Source organism: Terrapene carolina, unplaced genomic scaffold (genome assembly GCF_002925995.2).
Source record: "Terrapene carolina triunguis isolate 2854851 unplaced genomic scaffold, T_m_triunguis-2.0 Scaffold232, whole genome shotgun sequence".
NCBI classification, from domain to species: Eukaryota; Metazoa; Chordata; order Testudines; family Emydidae; genus Terrapene; species Terrapene triunguis.
In genome coordinates, this window is record NW_020664583.1 from 679592 (window position 1) to 696958 (window position 17367).

The following is a 17367-nucleotide window of genomic DNA, read 5'->3' on the forward strand; positions in this document are numbered from 1 at the left end:
TTTCACTAAAATTAATCAATTAAGCTTTGTGGCATAGGCAAGTACAACTCTACATATTTTACAGAATGATAAAGTGAGACAAGGGTTGCTGTGGCCGGTTTTACAGGTGATGCTGTGGTCTGAACTCTGATTGTGCCCCTTGTCTGGCTAGCCATGCCCGCAAAACCTAAGGATTCCCAACAGTGCGGAGTTCACATAGGTTTTGTAGGGAAAGAGAGAATGGTTTTGCATAGGTGCAACACCCTTTTTTCTGACAGATTTGGGGCCTTTTTAGTGGAGGTATTGCTATTTTTGTCCGTTCCATAGCAAAATTCAGAACAGTTTTCCCTTTAAGTAGTACCCTTGTAGATGGACTACAGTCAGGTCTGCCCTGTGAGCCAACATGCAAGCCCTCTGGCAGAATAAGTCAGAGCTCCCTGCAGATCTTAATATTTTACATTTTGAGATTGATGCAACAAGTTACTTTTTAGTAGGGCTGTCGATTAATCGCAGTTAACTCACACGATTAACTCAAAAAAATTAATTGCGATGCAAAAAATTAATCTCAATTTTAATCACACTGTTAAACAACAGAATACCAATTGAAATTTATTAAATATTTTGGATGTTTTTCTAAATTTTCATAAATATTGTATTCTGTCTGGTAATTGAAATCAAAGTGTATATTATTTTTTATTATAAATATTTGCACTGTAAAAATGATAAACAAAAAAAAAGTACTTTTCAATTCAGCTCATACATGTACTGTAGTGCAATCTCTTTGTCATGAAAATGCAACTTACAAATGTCGATTTTTTTTGTTACATAACTGCACTCAAAAACAAAATACTGTAAAACTTCAGAGCCTACAAGTCCACTCAGTCCTACTTCTTGTTCAACCAATAGCTAAGAGACACAAGTTTGTTTACATTTACGGAAGATAATGCTGCCCTCTCCTTATTTACAATGTCACCAGAAAGTGAGAACAGGCATGGCACTTTTGTAGCCAGCATTGCAAGGTATTTACATGTCAGATATGCTCAACATTCATATGCCCTTTCATGCTTTGGCCACCATTCCAGAGGACATGCTTCCATGCCGATGATGCTCATTAAAAAAATAATATGTTAATTAAATTTGTGACTGAACTCCTTGGGGGAGAATTATATGTCCCCTGCTCTGTTTTACCTGCATTCTGCCATATATTTCATGTTATAGGACTCTCGGATGATGACCCAGCAAGTGTTCTTCATTTTAAGAACACTTTTCACTACAGATTTCACAAAACACGAAGGTACCAATGTGAGATTTTTAAAGATAGCTATAGCACTCGACCCAAGGTTTAAGAATCTGAAGTGCCTTCCAAAATCTGAGAGGGATGAAATGTGGAGCATGCTTTCAGAAGTCTTAAAAGAGCAACACTCCAATGCAGAAACTATGGAACCCATACCACCAAAAAAGAAAATCAACCTTCTGCTGTGGCATCTGACTCAGATAATGAAAATGAACATGCATCAGTCCGCCCAGCTTTGGACGCATGTCCCCTGGAATGGCTGAAGCATGAAGGGACATATGAATCTTTAGCGCATCTGGCATCTTGCGATGCCGGGTACAACAGTGCCATGAGAACGCCTGTTCTCACTTTCAGGTGATGTAAACAAGAAGTGGGCAGCATTATCCCCTGCAAATAAGAGGAGGCTGAAGCGATTGGCTGAACAAGAAGTAGGACTGAGTGGACTTGCAGGATCTAAAATTTCACATTGTTTTATTTTTGAATGCAGTTTTTTTGTATATAATTCTACATTTGTAAGTTCAACTTTCATGATAAAGAGATTGCACTACAGTCCTTGTATTAGGTGAATTGAAAAATACTATTTCTTTTGTTTTTTTACAGTATAAATATTTGTAATCAAAAATAAATATCAAGTGAGCACTGTACACTTTGTATTCTGTGTTGTAATTCAAATCAATATATTTGTAAACGTAGAAAACATCCAAAAATATTTAAATAAATGTTATTCTATTATTAACAGCATGATTAATCGTGATTACTTTTTGTAATCACTTGACAACCCTACTTTTTAGCCTTTTGGCTACAATCAAGTGTTGTATCAGTTAAATATCTGATATGTTCACGATTGTGCCCTGCACTGGTCCTGGGGGAGAAGGGTCAGGTGAGATGAAGAATCTAACTAGTTTTTTCCATTTCTTATTTCTGTGACTTGGGGGGGGGGGCTGTTTTTCTTGATTTTATACATTATTTTGGGATTTCCCCCAATCTATATTTGTGATAATGCTGAAATAAATGGTGAAAGAAAGGTGACAAGTGACTTAAAATGAGGAGTGGTAGTGCCCTCCAATATACTCCCCTTGTGGCTCTGTTGATCTGACCCTTCATGGTACACTAGGATCCAGATGTTAAGAATTATGCATGTGCATAATATGTGTGTCAAGGCTGTATCCCCACTTTGAACTTTAGGGTACAAGAGTGGGGGCCTGCATGAGGACTCCTAAGCTTATCTACCAGCTTAGCTCTGGTCCGCTGCCACCATCTCAAGAACTCCCTCCCTGGGAAGCCTTGAGAAACCTTTCACCAATTCCCTGGTGAACACAGATCCAAACCCCCTTGGATCTTAAAACAAGGAGAAATTAACCATCCCCCCTCCTTCCTCCCACCCTCCTTTCTCCAACTCCGGGTGAATACAGATCCAAACCCCCTTGGATCTTAAAACAAGGAGAAATCAATCTGGTTCTTAAAAAAGAAGGCTTTTAATTAAAGAAAAAGGTAAAAATCATCTCTGTAAAATCAGTATGAAGAATAACTTTACAGGGTAATCAAACTTAAAGAGCTCAGAGGACCCCCCCCCCCTGTCTTAGGTTCAAAGTACAGTAAACAAAGATAAACACTCTGGTAAAAGGTACATTTACAAGTTGAGAAAACAAAGTAAATCTAAAACGCCTTGCCTGGCTTTTTACTTACAAGTTTGAAATAGGAGAGACTTGTTTAGAAAGATGGGGAGAACCTGGATTAATGTCTGGTCCCTCTCAGTCCCAAGAGCGAACCACCCCTTAAAACAAAGAGCACACACACAAGCCTTTCCCCCCCCCCCAAGATTTGAAAGTATCTTGTCCCCTTATTGGTCCTTGGGGTCAGGTGTCAGCCAGGTTACCCGAGCTTCTTAACCCTTTACAGGTAAAAGGATTTGGAGTCTCTGTACACAGAGAGCTGTTACCCTTCCCTTTATAGTTATGACAATGTGCTTGCAATTACCAGAGTTATCCATACAGTCATAGTATTTGTGAGGCCAAAGGGCCAGGTGGATCTTTAATTGAGCATGTATATATGCAGTTATGTTCCCACATAATTCTAGAAATCTGAGCCGGGATGACTGAAGCACTGGCACATACTTCTTATTATTACATTCATTTGTAAAGCACCCACCACCTCTGCTAGGTATAAGTGCTTGCCCATGTACCAGCTTATGTTTGGAGTTTACTTAGGACTTCTAGATCAAAATTTCATCTTTGATCTCATATTTGCAAATAATCATTCAAAAGGTTTCAGCTTTCAAATTTTCAGCAGCTGAGTTGGAACACACTATGGAAGGATAAAACCATCATCTCTCAAAATTTGTAATATACCAAATATATATGAAATTTTCCCAGTGTAATACCAGTTAGTGTATAGACATTATTATTTATCCTTTGGTGAGCGCTGACAATGTACTCCAGTGATGCACATAACAAGGATGGAGAAACAGGGAATTTACAGTTTATACTAGTTATATACCATATAGTCAAAACAATTTCATATATACAAGCTATTGTATGATGAATGACAAACCTTCAGGCAATTTATTTTAAGTAAGATGTTTTGGTTTCTTAAATAGAGAGCAATGCAAAGTGGCAGACAGACTGTCATCAAAAATCTCAGCAGAATAAGTGAACTTTGAAAACACACCTTTCTCAAGGACACCTGTAAACCCTGGCCTGGCATCACACCATGTTAACTTTCAGAAATTAACATGTGTGTGTTAAAAAACAGAAACTGTAAAAATCGGAGAGTGAATCAGGCAAATGCTTAACTTCACCCTGCACTAACATTAATTTTGTTTTAAAATTGTCCTACTCCCTTGTCTGCATATTGTCTACTTAAACTCTAAAGGGCAGAGACCTTATCTTCATATACCTCTGTAAAGTGTCTATCTCACTGCTGAAAATCTACAAATAATAATTAAGCCTCAAAACATTGAGGCAAGTACCAAATTTACATGCTTTCCCTAAGGCACAGAAAGGTGAAGTGATTTATCCAGCATCATGCAGTGAGTCACCAGTAGAGCAGAAGATAGAACTCCAGTGTCCGAACTCAGCCTCCTGCTCAACCACTGCCTCTCATAATGTGATGCTATTCCGTATTTATCATTTTCCCTTTGTATTTTCCAAAAACTTTTCCAAACATTGCTGGGCCTAATAAACAAGAAGGCAGGTAGCAGATAACTTAGAATATGACAAGGGCAAGACTGTACCATTATTACTGCTATTAGTTCATCCCAGAAGTTTTCTTCTGTGATAGAAGAAGCTTAAGAGACATACAATATTAATTTCAAAGTTATACATAAAACGCATATGATCACCTCTTTGTTAGAAAGGATTTGGGAAAACGATGTTTGGCATAAAAGCTGTATTTCTATCTCTAGCACAGTACAATATGAAGTCTTTCTAAACCCCACACGGTCTATATTTACCGAGGTCACTGGACATCCGTGTCCTGCATGTTCTGTTAACACTTTATCATACATCATGGGCAGTGCATACCCCCCGTTCGAGGAAGCTAGCCCCCGCTTCCACCCGAGACCCTGCCCCCACTCTCGCCCTTCGACTCCCCCGCTCTGCCGACCGTTAGCACATCCCCGAATCCCAGCTGCCCCGCCGGCACCCAGAGCAGTCCGGAGGAGGCCCGGCCGGCTGGTGCTGAGGCCTGAGCCTAGGTTGCCCAGAGGAGCTCTGAGCCCCGCCACAGCCCAGCCCCAGGGCTGCAGCAATTACCAGAGGTTTGGGGAGGCTTAGCCTCCCCCAGCCTCCAGTAGCCGCCGCCCATGTCATACATAGACAAACTATAATAACCAGTGTCCTGTGTATATATAGCTACTATTCATAGCCTGCCTTCTGGCTGCACTATCAGCTTCTTCCTATTGTATTATTTGGTGCTTATGTAATGCTAATTTTATATCATTTGATTCACAGGATACAGTCATATTGGATAAGTCTCCAGTGTGAAGGAGAACTTTTTCCTACAGACCCCGTTAAACAAAAGTATTGCGTGAATAAGACATTTTTAAAAGTTCTGACATGATTTTGCCTGCAAGGTACATTTTCCCCAAAGTCTAACAGTTCTAGCAGCCCTATATAGTACTACTGAGTGACAATCCACCACAGCTATGGGACCATTATATTGTTATTCTAGAACTTTGAATAACAAAGCAGTCAGTGCTGACTACTTGTCCTGCAGCATGTACCAACTCTAAAATAAAAGATTGGTCTACTTCTCTGAAACTCAGAACAATTGTTTCTATAAGTGACCTTACTGTGTTTGCATCTAGATCAGAAACAAGCCCATTCCTAGCTAACCTGGTTACAATTAGCAATCCATCAGCAGTACTGGCAGTCAAATCAAAGTCTTCTCGATGCAATAAAATTGAGTCAGACTCTTAAATTCAAACGTCACTTCTGTTTAATGAATTTCAAAGGCAACATTTTAAATGTTTTTAATTTTCAAATACTGTCACAACACTGGGAGCAAACACGCCATTCAACTCCAGCTGTCACATATGGCCTTGTTTATTATATGGATTCATCATACAAATATTCCACTGGTGCTAGTGATAGTGGGAGCCCTGGTGTAGACAAAGTGCTTACATTTTTAACACCGTATTATCAGACCCGCTCTGAGCTGTTTAGAGAATGTGGTATTAAAAATGCTAGCGAGTACAGAAGACTTGTGTGCACTAGGCGTGAATCCTAGCCCCACTGAAGTCAAGGACAAAAATCCCATTGAATTGAATGGGGCTAATATAGTCTTCCCAACATTGCTAACACAGGTGGAGCTGCAGTGCAACAGTGAGAATTTTTTACCAACATCCTTAGTAAACAAGGCTTAAGTGTGTGCAAATTCATGTCTTCATTTTACAGGTAAATAGGTTCTATAAGCAAATGCAAAGCTTCCTTTTTCAAAAAGCAGAAACCCAAATAAAACAGGGGCTGAAGTGAGCTGCAGTAGTGTAGTCGAGAGTAAATTGAGTTTTCCCTCTTTTCATTTGGAGACTAAGGAGTTTAGTTTAAATAATGTATTTCTTTTTTTACCACTACCCCACTGGTGGAGCTGCAGATTTTTTTGGTCTAGCTGCTCTTACAACATTTTCAAAGACTGCACGATTTACTGAAGGACCTCATCATGCAAAAACAACTGCTTTCCAAGAGATGAGAAAGGAAACGATGTAATGGCCAAGGCACTTACGTTCATATACAATATCTACTTTGTGTCACAGATATAACTTAGGGGAACTGAAACCACTCTGACCTACTCGTTTCCCTATAACAGTGCAAAATGACAAACCACAGATTTATCATGCCATTTAATGGTCCTCCATTCTTTTAAAACAGAAGAACAACAGATGGGCAGTGAGCAGTTCAACAAAGGCCCAAATGTCTTCCAAAGGTGTTTTAGTGCCTGTATTCTAGCAAGAGATAGGACCAAAAAACTCAATAGCAACTCAATTGGAAACTCCAGGTGTTGCAGTAAAATTTATACTGACATGTTTATAGTCTGGTAAAGAATCTGTCAATCTTTAAATCAATTATCTCCACTTTGGAAATTTTTTACAATTTAAAATAGCTAGACCAAACCAAGTGTAATTATTTCAGCATCTACTCCAAGACCTTTATGCCTTAGTTCAATTGATGTGTCTAGAGAGGAGATGTGGATTTACATAATACCTACTAAAATCTCTAAAGCGTTTATGGTTTGTATTTTATCCCCTAATACTGTACGACACAGAATATTTTGTTGAACCTAATGAATATAATAGGATTAAAGAAGAGATAGGTTTAGATAGAGTTTCATATTTACCTACTATGCCATTAAACAAAGTGATGGGGTTCCCCCGAGACCTCTTTCACGTGGTTCCCAAGGAACTCAGTGTGACTGCAATCTCCTCACCCAGGTTCCTTTATTTGGCATACAGCAAAGCTATAATGAGTTGATCAGACTCAAGCATGGGGATGGGCATAAAGCGTACCACACATCCAGTGTTACACAGCAAACCTCTTTCTTTACACACATTTACATTTCATTTACTATTTACGTTTTGGGACTTGTTTGATTACTTTATAGGAACCAATCCCTGTACAGCATGCTCTGTCCACGCACTGTCCATGTCTGACCTACTCAGTACCTCATCTTTACATTCCTTACATTTATCTTGCCCATTGTAAATGGTTCCCTGAGTGTTGCCCCTTATCTTAGCTAGTACAGATATTCTGTTTCCAGGCTGCTGATCCATTTACCTCCCTAATCCTGTCTCCCAAGAAATGAGGCCTCAGCCATGTCCAATTACTTTTGTCAAGCAAGGCCTACACAAAGAAAGCATAGTCATTAAGGATGGAAAAGACTTATTAGATCATCTAGTCATTCCTTTTGCCAATCAAGAATAAGATAGGTTGCAAATTGTGTGAGCTAAAAATGTATCATGTCAAGTTTTATAAGCAGAGAAAAAAACCCTAGGAAAGAAAATACTCTTTAAGATGAGGTATAAGAATACACTGAGCCTTAACAAACCAGAAATGAACTGATGAAAACCAGGAAGAAGGTTTTACAGAACCCAATGGTTGCATAATTACAAAACAAATTACTGTTTTCAATAATAAACACACAAAGGAGAGAACATTAGTGGGTAGAGCTCAGTCCCTGGGAAAATAGGGCCTGACCATGAGGGACATTGAGTGCCCTGGAGGAACTCCAGACCTTAAAGTGGTTTTCAACCAGTGATCCATGGATGCCTGAAGGACCGCAGACTATGTCTAAGATTTCCAAAGGGGTCTGCACCTCCATTTGAAATTTTTTAGGGGTCTGCAAATGAAGAAAGGTTGAAAACTACTGCCTTACAGCATCAAGGCCAAAGGGAGTTCTTCAGCAATACAGTATTGTATGTTGTCAATGTACAGACTTTTATCGTATGAATAATCAGAAATCTGATTTATATTAAAGAGGACAGGACAATGGGACCCTTTGTTTCTCTTCGAGATTCACAGCAGATGGAATTAAGTCATCATTCCCATTCAGCATGAACTAAGGAGAGTCACTCCATTCAGCAAATACTATCTCTTACTCAAGCGATGAATCCCAATGAAGTCAATGGGACTACTAACATGCAGGGGCTGCAATAAACTTTTTTTTACCATTTGAATAACAAGAAATTAATGTTGACAGCTTCATGTTTGAGCAAACATTAAATTTTTAAAGAGAACATACTCCCATCAGATATACATCTTCTGGAAATTTCACAGCTTTAGAAAATACTGTAGAACTTCAGAGTTATGAACTGACCGGTCAATCACACACCACACGCAATCAGGCAGCAGAGACAAAGAAAAAGAAAAAAAAAGACAAATAATGTACAGCACAGTACTGTGTTAAACGTAAACAACTAAAAAAAATAAAGGGAAAGTTTAAAAAAAGTTGACAAGGTAAGGAAACTGTTTCTGTGCTTTTTTCATTTAAATTAAGATGGTTAAAAGCAGCACTTGTCTTTTGCATAGTAAAATTTCAAAGCTGTATTAAGCCAATGTTCAGTTGTAAACTTTTGAAAAAACAACCATAACGTTTTGTTCAGAGTTACGAACAACTTCCATTCCTAAAGTATTCCTAACTCTGAGGTTTTTACTGTACATGGATTTAAGCCAGTTTAAATTGTGGCGCAAGTAGACATACTTTTATGTTACATCTGACAATTTCTTACAAGGCACATATTTATGCCACAAACATATCACATCTACCGAGAGGTGCAAAAATACAGGAGCAAACCAAAACCAAGCAAATTATGGCCCTGAATTCTGCAAGGTACTTAAGCATATGCCAAACTTTAAGCATGAGAGTAGTCCCAAGAATTTCAGTGGAACTACACACATGCTTAAAATTACGCAGATGCTTAAGGACCTTGTTGAACTGGACCTATCATATTTTAGGGTTTTTTGCCAACTTTAGGCTTGCAATTTTATGAAACTGGAAAGAAATGCTCAGCCAAACTCAGACTCAAGAAAATATAACCAAAATGGCAATGAAGGCATTAATGGTACTTATTCTGAACTTTTAACAAAAACATTGTTGAAATATCACAGTGGCATCTGGTTGTGCTGTTACAACAGTGCATTTCCATTATAAACCCCTATTTTTCATGGCTGTATACAACTCAACTGAAAAAGTGTTCCAGGCTGAAACTGAACAGAAATGTTTTGAGGCCAAGAGCTGTTTTCTTTAAATAAAACCTTCAAAACATATCAGAATACAAAGAAATGGATATTTACCAGCCTCTAATGCCTTTATTTTACACTCCCGTAAAAATAGCTAGTTTAAAATAAGATTCTATAGACATATTTAAAGTAATATACAGTTATGTGACAGATATTTAAAGTGCAGCTACTTCTAATTACTATTCACAATAATCTTTATTATGTGATATGTAACACAAAATTGAGCACTGTTAATTTGCTTTCATGTGATAATGTACACCCTTTGCATGGTGCCAAGTATCAGGGGGTAGCCATGTTAGTCTGTATCCACAAAAACAATGAGGAGTCTGGTGGCACTTTAAAGACTAACAGATTTATTTGGGCATAAGCTTTCGTGGGTAAAAAAACCCACTTCTTCAGATGCATGGAGTGAAAATTACAGATACAGGCATAAATATACTGGCACATGAAGAGAAGGGAGTTACCTTACAAGTGGAGAACCAGTGTTGACAAGGCCAATTCAGTCAGGGTAGATGTGGTCCACTCCCAATAATTGATGAGGAGGTGTCAATACCAAGAGAGGGAAAATTGCTTTTGTAGTGAGCCAGCCATTCCCAGTCCCTAATCAAGCCCAAATTAATGGTGTTAAGTTTGCAAATGAATTGTAGCTCTGCAGTTTCTCTTTGAAGTCTATTTTTGAAGTTTTTTTGTTGAAGGATGGCTACTTTTAAATCTGTTATTGAATGTCCAGGGAGATTGAAGTGTTCTCCTACTGGCTTTTGTATGTTACCATTTCTGATGTCTGATTTGTGTCCATTTATTCTTTTACATAGACACTGTCCGGTTTGGCCAATGTACATGGCAGAGGGGCATTGCTGGCACATGATGGCATATATCATATTAGTAGATGTGCAGGTGAATGAGCCCCTGATGTGGTTCGGTCCTCTGATGGTGTTGCTAGAGTAGATATGGGGACAGAGTAGGCAATGGAGTTTGTTACAGGGATTGGTTCTTGTAGGTGTTTGTCTCTGTCTGAGGGATTGGAACAAATGCAGTTATTTGGACTCTCTTCTCAGACCCTATGCTACCAGCACTCCTAGCTATCTCTGAGACACCACCAACTTCCTGAGGAAACTACAAGGCACTGGTGATCTTCCTGAAAACACCATCCTGGCCACCATGGATGTAGAAGCTCTTTATTCTACACGAGGATGGACTACAAGCTGTCAGGAACAGTATCCCTGATGAGGCCACGGCACACCTGGTGGCTGAGCTTTGTGACTTTGTCCTCACCCACAACCATTTCAGATTTGGGGACAACTTATACCTTCAAATCAGTGGCACTGCTATGGGTACCCGCATGGCCCCACAGTATGCCAACATTTTTATGGCTGACTTAGAACAATGCTTCCTCAGCTCTCGTCCCCTAGTGCCCCTCCTCTACTTGTGCTACATTGATAACATCTTCATCATATGGACCCATGGGAAGGAGGCCCTTGAAGAATTCCACCTGGACTTCAACAATTTCCACCCCACCATCAACCTCAGCCTGGACCAGTCCACACAAGAGATCCACTTCCTGGACACTACAGTGCAAATAAGTGATGGTCACATAAACACCACCCTATACCGGAAACCTACTGACCACAATACTTACCTACATGCCTCCAGCTTCCATCCAAGACACATCACATGATCCATTGTCTACAGCCAAGCCCTAAGATACAACTGCATTTGCTCCAATCCTTCAGACAGAGACAAACACCTACAAGATCTTTATCAAGCATTCTTAAAACTACTATTTAGGATGAATAAGGAAGGCTTGATGGATTGTGTCCCTCTCCACCTTTCCCCAAAACAAAAAATATTTTTCTGCTTCTTTTTTATATTAGAAATTCAGGATATGTCCTCCCTGTACAACAAGATGTCACAAGAATCATGAGACAAAGTTGAACAACTGAGACGGGAAGAGATTTTTTTCTTTTAATCAGGCTGTTTAAAATTCCATTGTTTGTTTCAGTGGTAGTCAATACCTGCTGGGCTTTGCGGTTTCTTTAATTTTGTTTTTTGTGTCTAGTTATTGCTAGGGTCTCCAAACAATGGGTCATCTTACAAACCAGGATGCTGAGTCTGCAATCCTTACTGATGCCAGGGGCTTCCCACGGGAGTTTTGCTTGAGTGAGGTCTACAGAAAGGGGTCCTAGGGTTACCAAGAGCATAAACCCAATATAAACCCATAAACAAATATTTTACTCTTTGCTCAGACTGACATGTATTTGAAGTTGAGCTGTTGTTTGATTAATTATGTTAACCACAACAACACTCTCTTGTCTTGGGAGCTGTTACTAGTTCGCAGAATAAATTATAAACAGGGAAACTCAGTGTAGTGGATATTTGACATTAGCAAAAGCAGCACTTGTTAGAGAGAAAATAATAAAAGGCAAACATGAAGCCACATGTGAAAATATTTAGAGTGATAAACTCGATTCAAAACATGATCTGACAATCACTCCCCAGCTACACAATGTAAATTGTAAAGTCCTTAGAACAAACCCCATCTCTCATTCTGTGTACTCGTCAAGGGGCATAAACAAGACAGCCATGCACACAAAACAGTATAGCACAGGCATGGGGAAAGAGTTGGAGCACCAGGAGGGAGTTCAGTGTAATTCAGATTTTTCCTGCCCGTCCAGCTCCCCTAGACACCCCCCCATCTGCTCCATCTCCCCCATACACCCTCCCGACCCCCTCCCATCTGCTCCATCTTTCCCATGCACCTCCCGATCCCCTCGTCTGTCCATCTCCCCCCACGCACCCCGCAATCTGCTCCGCTCCCCCACCCCCCGATCTGTTCATACACCCTTCCCCCCTCCCTCCTCTATCTTCCCCACCCCCTGCGCCGCTTCCTGCATGGCTTGGGGGAAGCGGAGCCCGAGAGTAAAGGGCAGCAGCTTCCCTTCGCCCCGGGGCCTGTGCACATCTCCGCGCACGTGCTCACGGGGGCGGCGCGTCCGGGGGCCGGACACCGGCCCCTGCTCTGACCCTGCGCTGGGCTTGCGGGAGCGGAGCTGCCTACAGGGCTCCGGACACTCCAGTGCGCCAGCAGGGGCAGCATGGTGGTGGGGTGAGAGATGGATCCCCCCGACGCTTGGGACCCCTACAGCCGGCCGGCCCGCCGGACCCAGTGGCTGGTCAGCGCCCTGGCGTATCACTACGGGCTGGACCGGGGCGTGGAGAACGAGATCATCGTGCTGGCCACGGGCTTGGACCAGTACTTGCAGGAGATCTTCCACCACCTGGACTGCGAGGCGGAAGGCAGGATCCCCGGCGAGGACTTCCGCACCCTCTGCCAGGTGCTGGGGCTGGCGGACCCGGAGGAGGCGGCGGCCGACCCGGAGGAGTGCGCCGGCCTCTGGGAGGACCTGGCCCCGGAGCTGACTTTCCGCCAGTTCCACGCCAAGCTCTGCGGCTACTTCAGCACCAAGGCCGGCTGCGCGCCGCAGCGCCCGGCGGTGGGCAGGCTGCCGCTGGGCAAGGAGAGCGAGCACATCGAGACCCAGATCCGGCTGCGCAGCCCGCTGCGGCGGCGCCGGGACAAGGCGGGCCACGGGGCTGCTGCCATCAAAAGCGGCAGCCCGCGAGGGGCTTCTCCTCCCCCGGCCGCCCCCGGGCTGGCCCCGCACGCCAGGCGGCCGGGCCCCTGCTCCAGGGAGTGCTACGAGGAGATCGTGGCTCTGGAGCAGGCTGAAGACCGGATCGTGAAGCTGGAGGAGGAGAACGGCAGCCTGCGGGAGCTGGTGGAGGACATGCGGGCAGCGCTGCAGAGCAGCGACGCCAGGTGCCTCGCTCTGCAGGTGAGCGGGGAAGGGCACGGGCCGCTGCACACTCGGGGGCTCTGGCCAGACCCCGCTCCGGGGACTCAGCCTGCGGCCAGAGCGAAACCAACCTTGGGAAACTGACACATGGAATTAGTCCTAGGGCAGCAAAAGCTGCAGCGCTCCCTGTAAAGGCAGGGTGACAGGTCCCACTGTTCCCAAGCACTGCCACGCCTACACCCTGGCACGCTGGCACTAAGCACTCCAGCTCCCTGAGCGCCTTCTTCCTACCAGCAGAAGTTTGGGAGCCGCTGTTCTGATTTCAGGGGCACTTTGCAGTGTAAATCAGGGCAGACTTGGGCTCCAGCTGACATTCGGCAGGGAAAATATGTATTCACTAGCAGCATTTGTCTAGCAGTGGTGGTGCTGCTCCCGAGTGTGAGAGAAAGAGCTAAAAGAAGGGACTATGAAATGCACCATGTTAAACTCTGTGCTCACCCCACTAGATCTATGAAAGATTTCCAGGACATCTAATCAGGTTATTGTTGGGTAACTGGATTATAAAAAAGATTGGATTATTATTGCCACTACGTTTGGGGAGAGATTTAATTAACGGATAAATGGAGTGCATCCGTTTCTATCAGAACTGCTGGACAGGGGAGAGAGGCTTCCATTTTTGCTATCACTGGAACTGTGCAGTAAAAGTTGGTTTAAATGTAACCTAAAGCACAACACTACTTTTGTTAACTGAAAGTAAAGTTCACTGGAGCTAGTAGTGGTTAAAGGAGCTCATTAAAGCTTGTGTTCAGAGCAAACATTTTGTTAATTAGTTTGTGACCTATTTGCATTCACCTCAGTCTTGGGTGAAGGGGGGGGGGTCTGTCTACCTCCAAATGCTTGTCATGAAAAGCCATAGAAATGGACCTTGGTGTTAGGGTCATTCCAACTCTCATTGATTACACAGTGCAACAAGCTGCTGGAACATATTTTTAAAAGTTAGACCACTAAAAGCCCATTGAAATAAATGTGGGTGAAAGTGCAAAGAAGGGTGGGAGAATTTATTTCCTTCCAGGCCTGGCTGGGGCTACTTGTTTATGCTGGAAAAGATTTTTGACCTTTCAGTCAGTTTATTTCATGGGCCATCAAGGCTTTCATACTTTTTCGGTGTTAATGTTATATGTAAATTGAAGATGAAGATGTTGTGATTTTCAAAAAATGAACATCTGACATATTAATGATGTTTACCTGAATGATTCAGAGAGTTATGTTCCATCTAGTTCCAGATTACTGAATATAAATAGTTCTGTTTCTAAACAAATGGCAACTTGGATACTTGTCATTATTTCTTCCTGGGTATTGTGTGTTTGTGTTGTTGCTGGTTTTTGTTTAAGACAACCAGTTTGGTTATGTACAATTTTCAAGAGGAAATATTTTGTTGCAGTATTACTATTTATTAATGAGACAGTGCATTATAGGGTTTTTAAAAAATATATTGACCGTCCTCCTGAAATGTGTATTTTGATCTTATTCTTTTCTTATATGTGGCTTTGGTTTGTTCAGTGTTTTATCAGTAATGGATGTGATAATGTTTGGATTTTTACCTGTGAGAACAATAAGTAGGCAGTTCATTGAGCAAGAAATGTTTTGAGACTCACAGATAACCTCTGAGTTCATAGTTAGGCCCCACTCCTACAGTTGAACTGGTGAGCAGACCCTTGCACCCAGGCAGAGCCCCACTGACTTTGAGGCCTCAATGCACAGTCCTTGCTCAGGCAGAACTTCCATTAATTCCAATTAGTTAAAAGTACAGGATTTTAATAGCAGGCATTGCTTGATTGCTCTAGGGAGACAAAAAACGCTGTCTGGCATTAAGGGGTAGTATAGAAAGGGTGAGGCCCTAGAAGCTTGACTTCTCCAGTTTTTTTGGTGTGACTAGTTAACTTGAGTTAATAAATATACTTAGCATTCAGATAATGCTTATATATGTTTGAAGTTCTAATTTGACATTAACTATTAAATCTTCACAACAGCCCAGTGAAGTAGTACTATCCCTGGTTTACAAATAGGAAAACTGAGACAAAACGGTGAAGTTACTGGCCCAGGGCCACAGAGTGAATCACTGGAAGAACTAGGATTAAAACTCAGGACACCTACTGATTACCAGCTTCATGCTAATTTGTATAGCCCACATGCCTAAAAAAATGTCAAAACCAGGGGCGGCTCTAGCTTTTTTGCTGTCCCAAGCACGGCAGGCAGGCAGCATTCGGTGGCATGCCTGACTACCGCCCTTGCAGGGACCGGCAGGGTGCCCCCCGTGGCTTGCCGCCCCAGGCACACGCTTGGAGCGCTGGTGCCTGGAGCCGCCACTGCTCAAAACGCTAGTTGCGCCCCTGAGAACTGACTGAAACAATGGGGAGACATGAAATTAAAACAATATGTGAACATGTAAAACATTTGAGACAAAGTTTGCTGTTCCTTTAATGAGTCAACTTTTCTACAGAAAGTATGTATTTTGAAAATTGTATTACCCAAGGATTATGCCCAGAACTTTGTATAGGCCAAAGGTAGATTCCTAATTAAGGGTAGGTTTACTACATATGAAGAAAATCTGCCAAAAAATCTGCCCATTTTCAGCTTTGATTAAAATGTTAAGTTATTTTCAAATAAATTAATCTGTGTTCTTCTTTATGCCCCTGTTGATTGTAGGTAGGACTGTGGAAAAGCCATGCTAATCATAAGAAAGATGGGACCTGTTTTATAGGTAATAGGAGACAGTTAACTCCCAAACACTCCCAGCCCACCAAGTGCCTTCAGAGTGTCCTAAAGGAGGTGGAACTAATCCGGAATTCCAGGGATGGACAAATTGAAGAAGCAATTAGGGTCAATCAAGAACTGCAAAAAGAATTGAGGAGTTCCCAGGAAGCTATAGTCACCCTGGAAGACTGCAACCGTAATCTGAAGAGGGAACAGGCAGAAATGAGGAAGAAAGTGGAAGAAGCTAGACACGCAGTCCTTAACAGTCTTGGCAAAGTGAAGGAGTTAGAAGCAAAAGCCAATAAAGTGCCACATTTGCAGATATACATCCAGGAGCTAGAATCAGAACTACAGTACTATAGGTAAGTCTGATACTATTCAAAATAAATATATCAAATCATATTTAAACACAGCTGGGCTGGAAAATAAATGCTTATATTGATGAATCTACTAAGATATTTTCTAACGTGTGGTTGGAGAGGAATTAGGAGCTACCTATTCATTTTCACACACATTGAATCTATTTCCCCATGTTAAGTATTCTCACACCTCTTGTCAAACTGTCTGTAATGGGCTATCTTGATTATCACTACAAAAGTTTTTTCTCTTAATTAATTAGCCTCTTAGAGTTGGTAGGACAACTCCCACCTTTTCTTGTTCTCTGTATGTGTATATATATCTCCTTACTACAGGGGTCGGCAACCTCTGGCACATGGCTCACCAGGGTAAGCACCCTGGCGGGCTGGGTCAGTTTGTTTACCTGCCGCGTTGGCAGGTTCGGCCGATCGCGGCTCCCACTGGCCGCGGTTCATTTCCCGCAGCCCACATTGGCCTGGGATGGCGAACCGCGGCTAGTGGAAGCCACGATCGGCCAGGAAGCGAACTGCGGCCAGTGGGAGCCACGATCAGCCGAACCTGCCAACGCGGCAGGTAAACAAACTGGCCCGGCCAGCCAGGGTGCTTGCCCTGGCGAGCCGCGTGCCAGAGGTTGCCGACCCCTGTCTTACTATATGCTCCATTCTATGCACCGATGAAGTGGGCTGTAGCCCACGAAAGCTTATGCTCAAATAAATTTGTTAGTCTCTAAGGTGCCACAAGTACTCCTGTTCTTATTATTTACTCAATCCTTTATATATTACATTTTCCATTTCTAAGGTTTTTTTTTACTATAACTAATTTGAATTAGATTAGTTCCTGTTACTTAAACTAGATACACATAAAAATAGTAACAGATGATGTTCCATCACTCAGTCTAAACCTACACCTGGACAAACAGCTCATAAGTGCCATACATAAGGCCAGATTCTGGCCTACA

The 17367-nt window shown here is 42.2% G+C and overlaps 1 protein-coding gene across 2 annotated transcripts in view; it reads left to right on the forward strand.

Moving 5' to 3' along the window:
- Positions 1-12571: 12571 nt before the first annotated feature.
- Positions 12572-17367, forward strand: part of EFCC1 (EF-hand and coiled-coil domain containing 1) — an 86962-nt gene continuing 82166 nt past the window's right edge. For both annotated transcript variants that reach the window (XM_024208806.2, XM_024208807.2), the window contains exons 1-2: positions 12572-13337; positions 16005-16414. In XM_024208806.2, the coding sequence (XP_024064574.1) occupies positions 12615-13337; positions 16005-16414 (1133 nt within the window). In that variant the 5' untranslated portion in view covers positions 12572-12614. The remainder of the gene's footprint in view (positions 13338-16004; positions 16415-17367) is intronic.